Below are 10483 nucleotides of genomic sequence, written 5' to 3'. Positions count from 1 at the left end.
CTTCTCCTCTTTTGCTGCTTGGCCATAAACTATTTGACAGTTTGCGGTGTCGACCAATCAGGCTGCGCGCGGCACACTTACGACGTCGCTACCATCGCATTCCTACGACTGCGAAAACGATATGCTAATCCAGCTGTCGGCTACTCAAGAATTGCAAAATCGTCTTTCGTGTTTTATTCTGGAACCTCACAGCGAGTTTCTGGAGACAAATATTGGCTTCGTGAATCGCGGTGCTCAGTGGTGTGGCGCCCTATTGCGCGCGTATGCTGCGACTGAGATTTCACCGGATTTGCAACAAATGCAGTCCTATCCAAAAGCGAAGCAGGGTTGTGGTGGAGCTGATGTGATGATTAAAAACGCACGGGCGGCGGAAACAGGTGTTGCTTGCCGCGTATTCACTTTAAAACTTCACTTGCAAGGCACAAGTGGATAGAAGAGCAGAAATGATAGGCATCTGCTGCAGAGGACGATTTGCCGCTGTGGATGCAGTGTAGAAATAACTTTGGAGCTCGAAAAAAATCGCTAAATTGGTTGCTGCCGACCGGCTTTGTGAGGCAACTTTCAATTTGTAGCTTGCTTTCAAAAAGGAAGCTCGCGTCTACGCTTAAAACATGTGCGGATACTACAGCAGCATTCTCTGACATCTTCATTTGGATGAGCGGTTCAACATCCCTCTAACAGTTCAGCGGTTATCCTGAGTAATACGGCACCAGGCAAGTGCTGCGGCATATCGTGGGCATTTCTTGTTTCCTTTCTATCTGCATTTTAATGTTTAGTTAAGGAGTATTGCGAGGAGTAACACGTTCAACGTCATCATAGTGTGCCTTCTATCGGTGCTGTTGTAAATCCGAAGTCCCTGCCTTGCTTAGGTGAGGGTCACCTTCGGCGTGAAGAGATTTACTGCCGCAGGACAACCAGACGCTAGAATTCAGAGTAAATTTCCTTCACCAGACCTTTATGCCCGTGGAGTAGGCACGTATCCGATGCATGCTGCTTAGGCTCTCTAGGTTCCAGCGTTTCGTCGTCACGACGCACATTCAAAAGATCCCCTAGGGGGGCCAGCCTACTTAAAGCTCCTTGCACGCATCAGGGTGGCCCAGAACGTTTAAGCACTTCGCAGAACCTCTGCGCCTTGAATGTCCTTGAGTTGGGCACGCAGAGGCACAGGAGCTGTTATTGGTTGTCCTTGCTTTGCAGTGCCTCGTTTGTTATCGAAATTAATTCGGACTACCCCAACAGCTCAGGACGAGTACGAACCATAACACGGATTGTATATCACAAGCAGATGTGTGACATTTAAAGTCTTTGTTCCTGCAGTAACAGTGTGATAGCGTGATATAGAGCAGAGAACAAAGCACTACCAGCGTCAAGTGGCCGCATCATCAGGAAACATGTATAGGCATCTGGCAGTTGGCCAAAGGAAAGCACTGAGCATTCGTTGAGCGCCGGTGTTAGCGCTTCCTTAAAAGGGGTGCCAGTCATGGGCGCCTCGGTTTGCTCTGGCGATTGTTTCACCTTATGAAACAATGCGCAACTAATCGCGCTCCCAAATGCTACCAGCAAGCAATACGTCAGGAGAATCAAAGCAAGTTGTACAGATTGATCCTGCGCAGTACAGGAATGCATAGGCTTACGCTAAATCCAAACACGAAACTGCCAGTTCTCTTTGCATGGCTACGTTTCATGCGTTCTTCTTTTCGCTGTTTTGAAGGGTAACCTGCAGATTCCTGTTTGAAGCTTGATGCACACACAAAAGCCCTTTAAGCATCCACCTACGTCACTCAGCAGAAACAGCTTTCAGCCCTCCCCGAGAACGCCGTGAGGCGTTTGAATTTCCATTAAAATTGAGATCTTGCCACCTCATTAGACTCTGCAGCCTGAAAAAGGCGACTTTCGGTTATTAGGCAAGCCTTTAAAAGACTGTCTTCCTCCGTTGGCTATTCCCCATATGTATTTTGCAAAGTCAACTGTACGAGTGTAATTAGCGTTGGACGATACATTCTGTCCTGCAAAGGTGCTCTCTTCTTCGTGAGGGCATGCGCTCGCCATCGTCCCATTATCTAACGTATATTTCTCCAGTCCTAGTAGAATATAACTCACGAAGCACCATTTGCCACAAATGGAGGATATCCAAGCACATCTAGTCTCAGTCTATCATATTGCGACAAGGGAAGCTGCGCACTGGAGGTTATCTATACCACAGATGCATGCAGCACTGCGTAGTAGTTTCCTGGCTGAAGTCATGCTGCCCGCAAAAAGACCTTTATGAAAATTTCCACCAGCGTTCAAGCTAAGCTGCAGATTTTTGCCTTCTCTCATGGTGTCTCTCTGGATCTGCAGTTTCGAAGTTCACCGCTTCTGTGGAACTGTTGGTTTTCTGGTTCTACTCCTCTTGCCTTGTTTACAGCTGCTTTCGTTTCATATGCTAATGCTAGTTGCGCAGCTGCCCTGGAAAGGTGCAGATCCAAACTGTTTGCCCGTCGCTTTTCCTCTCAAGCAGGTGGGGTCACCTTGACACCAACTCGACCCATTTGAGGCGCGTTTCAAGGGGAGCAGATACCACAACCAAGCTTTTCGCGCACTCGTCAGCAACGGCATCCCGCGATTTCGAACTCGATGGCCAGGCAAGCTGGAAAAGCAACGCAACTTACCCCACAACTCTTGTTACCCTAGGAAGCTGGCTACGTAGCCAGTCTCTGTCGAACAATATAGCAGCGAATGAGCCGCGAAGACAGATTACACAGAAAAAAAAACTGTACTATACTGAAGGCCTTAAGAAGGGACAGACCACCTCCACTCCCAACAATGGTGCAACGCGGTTGAACAAACACCACAGGAGTGCATATACAGTGTAATGACTTGCAAACTATCTACTGCAGTAATTTGTTGACTGGATACCACCAATTGTAGTAACAGCAGTGACAGGAGTGGTCAGGGGCCCCCCATTTGCAGCACAGTACCCGACTTTCTGGTCAGAAAGGGGCCCCAAACTTGCCTCCATGGTTGTCTCCCTGCAGTATACGCGTGCCAGTTGCATCAAGCTGTGTCCTAGAATTGAGTTATTTTTCTATTTTTGAGTTTTTTAGAGTCCCTTGTGTCATCAAGCAGTACTGCACTGTTTCGTTCACCGAGTGCGGATTTGAGGTGTTCGAACAGCTACGGCGATAATGCTCCAGTAGCCGCAGCGGTAATCGCTCCCCCTTTTTACTATTGTTATGATCACCTCTCAGTTTTTTTTCTGTCATGCGGATTGGCTTGAGGGACGTGTGCATTTGCGCAGACGCACGAGCGTCTGTCGCCACAGCTCCACAGTGAGTGGTGTGGTGAATGCTAAATAAATGCTGCAGCATGGGCAAAGCGCGCAGCACCAGCAGCCGACTATCTCCAGGCCTTCAGAGACAACACTAGCAACTGAAGCCAGCCCAAGGTAGCGGCAATGCCTCTCCCGTGTGATGCAGCAGGCCGTAATACAGCGGGCGCTGAGCAGCCGGCACGGCAGAACCTGCAAAAGCAACGGCACCACAGCGCAATAGATGCGCTTTTGAGAGCAGCTGAATGGCCAAAAGCTGCAGCACGTGAGGCAAAAGGGAACACAACAGCAGCAGCAACGGCAGCAGCAGCAGCAGCAGCGGCAACAGCGAGAGCTGGACGCACGCCAAAAGTGGAATGCGGGAAAAATATGGCATTCAGCCCTTCAGAGCATGCCTCTTTTGGTCGCGTTGTCTCAAAGTCGTCGTCATTATTTCATGATGCAGATGCTGCGGCGACACACGGACGTGCAGCAGCGGCAGTAGCCGCAGTAGCAACTGTAGCAGCAGTAGCAGCAGCTGCGGCTGCAGCGAAGACAATCTCCGGGAAGACATCTGACATGTCACTTGATGTCTCTACATGCTTTTCGCCCTCATCCTCAGCAGCGGCAGAAGCAGTAGCAGGGAGACTACAGGCGGTGGTGACAGTTTCCCAAGCGGCCACAGCGGAAGTGGCAGCTGCTCCGGGTGCAGCATCCGCTTCTTTCGCCTCAGAAGCAGACGCAAATGAGGCGAAGCCGTGTGCATTTAACTTGTCAGCAGATGCTGCTAGTGCCTCAGAAGCTGGGCTCTCAGCAGAAGCGACAGCGGGAGAAGTAGCGCACTGGGGATCATCGATACCACGGATGCCTGCGGCGTTGCGTGATGGTTTCCTTGCAGAGGTGAAGCTGCTACAGAAAAAGCCCATTATGAAAATTACCACGAGCGTTGAAGGTAAGCTGTATACGGTGTCCTGCTGGTCCCGCGGTTTCACTGTCATTTCGCCCTCCAGTCTTGCCGCTTGTTTGAAGCTGTTGGCTTTCCGTTACTGCTCTTCTTGCCTTTATTACAACTGCTACTGCTGCATCTGCCGATGCTGGTGCGTCTCTGCTTTCGAATAGGTGCGTATGGGGAGAGTTCTGTTTCCTCGCTATTCAAACTGTTTTCTCTCTTGAACCAACGATTTGGACTTAATGAGCATTCCACCTTTCTGGACATTGGCAGGTATGCTCTGCACCTTATGACCTATGGCCCAATGCTCTAGTAACATTGCTGTCTTAAATTCCGTCTCACAGTACTGGTATAGTTGCATCAGTGGGTCGCGATGCTGGTGGCGCAACACAAATATTGTGTATAACTTCTGTCGCTCCGAATCTTAACTTTTCGGGGGCGAGGGGTGGATGAGCTATGGACGTACGGTGCTGCAACTCGCTGCTGGGGCGAAAAACTTCTTCTACATACGCCAGCTTGTGTCAAGCTTGATTGCTTTTTTGCTTTGACTGTTCTTTGCTGTTGTGCTTAGTGGGAGCGGAGTTCCTTCTCTGGCAGCAGCAGCTTTCGGGTGTACTTACACACTTGGCTTAGAGCTGGACTCGAACGTCTACTCCATCTCCGTCATCAATCATTTGTGTATGTGAAACTCACCAGTGCGAGGCAGGACGTTTTTAGCCAAGGGCTTAAGTTTTATGACTTGAGGCTTTTGGGTCACGTTTCTGTGCTGCAGCGCTCGTGGATTTGCTGCTGTTGCAGCAGTTATATCTAGGGGTTCAGCTAAGTGGACAGCGTACCGAAAACTACATCAGTGGTGCGTTGCAGGCGGCGCTTTCGCTTTCCCGCATCAGTGCTACAGCAGCAGAAGAAAGAATATCTACGAAGAGTGCCGCAGTTGAGTGGAATCCACAGAAGAATACGGCGGCCACAATTCAAGTGGCGGCCTCTCTGTTCCGCGATACTGCCTCTGCAGAAGCAGCCCATTCTGGCTCTGTTAGAGCATCATCATCAGAGAGCACGGGTGATGCAACTGCAGGAGTTGGTCAGGCTGAACGGCGTCTTTTAGAAACGACGCTTGGCTTTAACGGCACTTTCTGTGTTTTTGATTGCTGTCGACTTTCTTCCCTCGAAGGAATTTCCCATGTTTTTTCATTTGACTTGGCGATGCCGCCGTGGGTTATGGCGCACACAGTCAAGCTGTTCAACCAGTAAGCCACGGATTGCAAAGCTTCGCAGCTTAACGATCAGGGCATACAGTGTGAGGCCCCACGTTATAGTACACGTCGATTCAGGTAGGAGCTACGTACACAAAATTGGGAGGTTTTTTTTGACTGCACGCTAAGAGGGGGCTGATTGTAGCGGTTTAAAGTTTAAGGGCTCAGTGTGATTTCTTCTTTGTCCTGCAGGAGTAAAACCACCTTTGTGTTCGTTTCCTTCCATGGCGATTTGGTCTCCAATTTCGGCTTGCATGCAGTCCTTGCAGATAGAGTAAACACCGAAACATCTGCTTTAAAAACATGCGCATACTAGTAGTCAGCAAGATGGTGACTGCAAGAGACTGTAATTCTACATTCCCTGCTTTCTCCCTGCGTCTGTATTGCTCAGCTTTGCATGCGCATGAACACAAGCGCAGAGAGCCATGTAGGCTTTATCTACCAGAAAATTCCACAGAAGGAAGGACTGGAGCGACGGGAGGAGCGGAAACATTTGCAGTGTTTAAGGCAGCATCCCCTCGCAGCGAACTCCCGGCCGTATTCCGCGTCTCCTGCATGCGATTCCGCTGTTGTAGAAGCAGAAGACAGCGAAAAAGAAAGCAGGCGACTGAAACAGCAACGAAAGCACTTGGGACACCAGTTGATCTGTCTGCGGAAGCATCTACGGAGCCTGCACATGAAACAAAAGCAACCAGCGCGGCAGCTCAGTGACACGCAACATCGGCGGAAAGAGGTGCTGCGTGCGTTAGAGGCACTCAGGCAGAAGACTTTGGAGACAATACAGCGAATGCTGCAGAAGAAGCAGCAGGGTCTCCTGTTGCAACAGAAGCTGCAGCTTGTTGCGCTTCTGCAGCAGCAACAGAAGGAACAACCTATGGCTTCGCATTCGAAGCTTGTGGAGGAAGCTGCAAGACTAGTGGAAGAGCAGCATTTTCGGCAGCACCAGGAACTGGTACAGCGACTCTCGCTACAATACTGGGCGGAGGAACAAAGGCAGAAAGATTTGCTCGAGGCGGCAGCAGTTACTGTTGCTACAAAGCAATATTCCCGGGCAAAAAAATGCAGTGCAGAATTCGACAAGGAAGTGCAGCAGATAAAGCAGCGGCTCCAGGAGAAGCAGGAACAGCTGCACAAGGTGGAGTGCATGATACGGAGGAACGAACAAGAGCAGAAGAGACGCGGGCTGGAACAAAAAGAGACTGGGATACAGCTGCAGCAGCACTCCCAGCTTGAGAGCCGACACCTCGAAAGCAGCACTTCGTTGCTGGATGCTGCACAAAAGCACGCAAGAGACGTGCAAGAGAGGCAGCAGCAACAACTGTTGCTGCTTAAGGGCATCGCAAGCAGCCGAACCGACAGAATTCTGCACTCGTGAGGTTTTTTCTCATTGAACTGCTGTTGCAGCCACGTTGTCTTAAGCTAGCACGCTTTTAGTTTTATGTGGATATTGATGCTGTGAATGATTGCGTGTGATGCTGAAGTTATTGTTGTGTTTCACTGTTGCAGGGTTGCTGCTGCCGGACGGCTGCAGCAAGTGACGCAGATCTTCGTTGCAGCAGCCTGCATGTTGCCGAATCCAGTGCCCCCACAGGATGACGCAGCAGCGGCGGCAGCAGCGACAAAACAAAAAGAAAAGTTTCCTTGCTGCTGCACTACGTGCTGCTGTCCTCAGGAAGACAGCGGAATGGAGCAGACCACGGCTTTCACTGCCCGCGTAGAACTCGTGAGTGCAGCGCACCCACAGCAGCAGCTGCTGCTCTTGCGACGTGTCCTTTCGGCTTTTCAGATAGACCAGCTACTGGAACGGGGCTCTTTGATGGAGCAGCAACAACAAGAAGCTATTGCAGCAGCTCGGGTAGAGTCCTTGTTAACACATATCCGCGACATCCGATTGGAAGAGCCAAAGCTGCAAATTCACCCAGCAGCACAAAGAATGCATGCAACAAACGCGCACAGCAGTCTGCAGTATCAGTGCCCTTGCAATCGGAAAAGCAGTTGCTTTCGACAGAAAAGCGGCAACAGCAGCAGCGACTGTTCTGTTTGTATCGTTGGAGCGGCGGCCGCATTAGCGGATCTGCTACTATCCACATCTCGAAGTTGTGCAGTGGAGGTGCGATTCTGCAGCCAGTGGCAAAAGCAGCTGCAGAGAAAAAGGCATTCTCGGCTAATTAGGCGACAAGCAACAACAGCAGTAAATGTGACAGCTGCTTCGACAAGCTCAGAAACAATAGAAGCGCCTGTTGCCGCTAGTGCCATGAAGCCTAACGACAGCGCGAAGGGAGGAAGGCAGGAACTTTGCAACGACAGCGGCAGTGTTCAGGTCATCCTTCCGTGTCTGTCACCAATGTGCGCCACCTGCTGCTACAGTGATTCGCTGCTCTTACAGCTGCTTCGCTGCAGTTTTCCCCTCGCGGTGCAACAGCAACTTCTGCAACAAGAAGTGTTTATGCAGCAGCGCATGCCTCTTATAACTGTGAGCTCATTTTTACCATGGCATGCCCGTGCGTCGTATTTCCTCCTGCTTCAGCCCACTGTTCCTCTTTTGTTGCTGCAGCGTGCACTCTTCGTCGTTTCAGGACGCGGTTCCGGACTTTCCTGTAGCCTGCTGCAGCGTGCGATTCTTTGATTGCTGCACGGGCTCTGCAAGAATCTGTCTCGTCAAACGCTGCTGCTGTTGTTTGTCTTGCTCCTGTTGAACTCATGCGCAGGTAATTGATAAACAAGAGCAGCAGCAGCTGGAGCAACAACGCATCCAAGACTGGAAGATTGGAGAAGCCGAGGTTGCAGAGCCAGCTGCCACAACGGCAGGCCTTCAAACTGCATTCAAAAGAGGGACAGTCGAGTGCCCCTTGGCAGATGCGTTTTATTCTCTGCAATTGTTGCAGCACCAGCTGTCGCAAATGCAGGAGTCCCACGAAGAGCCCATCAATTTGCATGAGGAGCCTGATGCTGAGACCACGTACTTCGTGGCTGCCTTCAATCGCGAGTTCAAGAAGCTTCTTGAGGCACAGCAGCGAAAGCAGCAACAATGGAGGCGGTCACTACGAAAAACAGAACCAGCAGCTATAACAGCAGTAAAATGTGGTGGTGAGGATGGCATTCAAGCTCGTTGCAAATCGGACGCAGTGCCGCTCACATCTTGTAAAGGGAGCGCTGTTGCAGCACTGCCGAGGTCCTCAGGACAGCAAGATGACCTCCGGCTTCTTGCGGCAAATATTGTTGCTGGGCGGAATATTAATCCCACAGCGAAGACAACTGTGCATACAGTAGTTGAATACCCGAGAACAATCGACACGAATCTCAAGAGCGCTGCTGGTACAGTAGAACTGAGATCTCCTGAGTGGGCCGCAGAGACCCCAAACGCAGGAAAAGAGGCTGCATTAGCAGCAGGTGCAGTAGAGTTGAGGCTACAACATCACGAGGAGCAGCTGCTGCTCGCATGCGCAGTTGCTGCGGCGCACCCGACTCCGGGCGCATGTAGAGGGGTTTTAGAACTTCTGCAGCAGCACCACAAGCTGCTCCTAGGGCAGCCTTTGGATGGCTACTGTAAGGATATCCTGCCCTCGAATCCCCTCGCAATAGTAGATCACAGGACGGGATTTAAGCGCAGAGTGACATCCAGTCATGCGGGCGGGTCTTTGACTGGCGACTCAGCCAATTGCAGCACTTCCTCTAGCGACTCCACGTGCACGAGTAACAGCGTCAGCGGCATCGGATGGAAGACGAGACGGCATGCTGCACTAGTCAGGACTGCCTTGCAACAGCTGGAGCTCGTCAAAAACCATCTGACGGACATGCACGCAGCTCAACGGCAACATTTGCTTCAGAAGCTGCTACAGAGGGACTTTCCGGGTCATCGCGCTGTCGCAGCTGGAGTGTTACCAGCAAACCCTGCTGCTGAGACTGCGCCGCAGAGGGGTCTCCCGGTGCACTTTCGCTGCTGCAACTGTGCACCGCTACTGCAGCTGGAGCAGCAGGAGGTTCTTTTGAGGGAAGACAGGGGTAGCTGCATTTGGTGGAGGGAGTATTACATTCTCCTTGGCGAGCTTGCCGTCATAAAGGAAAAGGCTCTCTACGAAGCAGTCGACATATGCCTACAACAGCAGCAGCGGCCTGTTCCACAGCAGCCGATGGAGGTGCCAGTGCAAGCAAAACAGCAAGCCCTTCTGGAAGGGCACGCCAAAGAGTCACTTGTGTCTTCTGACAGAACCACACTTCCAAAAGAGCAGGAACCGCGGAATCTTAAGGCATGCAATATTGGTTGCAGGCTTCATGACTCCTTGCTGCAGTCTCCACTGGCCCCTCGTAAGCGCCGGTCGGAGGGATGGTACTAAGCTGTATATACCCTGTTTTGGGCCCGAACCAAGTCCGTTGCAAACTACAGGAAATAATAACACGGGAAAGAACATTCCATTTTTGACTTTTGTGGCCAAGCATGTGATCAGTGGCCGCCTAGTCTGTAGAGTCTTTACGGGGCATGCTGTGTGTTAACGGGATGACGCTGTAGATTGTAGCAGCAGCTTACCCTGTTTGTGCCTCCTGCAGTATCTAGTACAACTGCAACTTGCATCCGCTAATGCTACTGCAACCTCCTGGGAGATTCTAAAGGTGACTTTGGATGAATGAAGATACTGCCGTGGCTCTTCGAATTAGCGTTGCAGTATTACACAGAGGCACATACGTCGCCCGGCTGTTGCAACGGAAGTGGACAGACAACTGCACGTGCGTATGACACAAATGTTGGAGCACCAGCGAGGGATGCTGCGCTTCAATTATCTCGCGCCTGCTGCTTGTGCGGAGTTTCATCGTCGTTAGCTGATTCCTGACAGCAGAATTTTGCTTTCACTTTTTTGGAGTGGCGAAGCGCCTGGTTCGGTTGCAAGCAGCGTTGCCGGCTGCTTGTTCACCGGATGCTGGCGATAGAGCGCCAATGGTGCCGTAGGCTGTTGGCCGTCAGGTACACATAAACTTACTGCGGCTGCCACAAGCAAA

The 10483-nt window shown here is 51.1% G+C and overlaps 1 protein-coding gene across 1 annotated transcript; it reads left to right on the top strand.

Annotated features, from left to right (window-relative positions):
* Positions 1-3436: 3436 nt before the first annotated feature.
* Positions 3437-9825, top strand: ENH_00041770 (hypothetical protein, conserved; the record flags this gene model as incomplete). Its single annotated transcript, XM_013580747.1, has 9 exons — positions 3437-4241; positions 4409-4511; positions 4810-4916; positions 5011-5319; positions 5410-5485; positions 5684-5765; positions 5883-6862; positions 6998-7964; positions 8200-9825. The coding sequence occupies 9 exons, from the start codon at positions 3437-3439 to the stop codon at positions 9823-9825; spliced, it is 5055 nt and encodes a 1684-aa protein (XP_013436201.1).
* Positions 9826-10483: the final 658 nt, after the last annotated feature.

Source organism: Eimeria necatrix, genomic scaffold (assembly GCF_000499385.1).
Source record: "Eimeria necatrix Houghton genomic scaffold, Enh_scaff30, whole genome shotgun sequence".
Lineage (NCBI taxonomy): Eukaryota > Apicomplexa > Conoidasida > Eucoccidiorida > Eimeriidae > Eimeria > Eimeria necatrix.
This window is presented reverse-complemented; position numbering and strand designations above follow the sequence as displayed.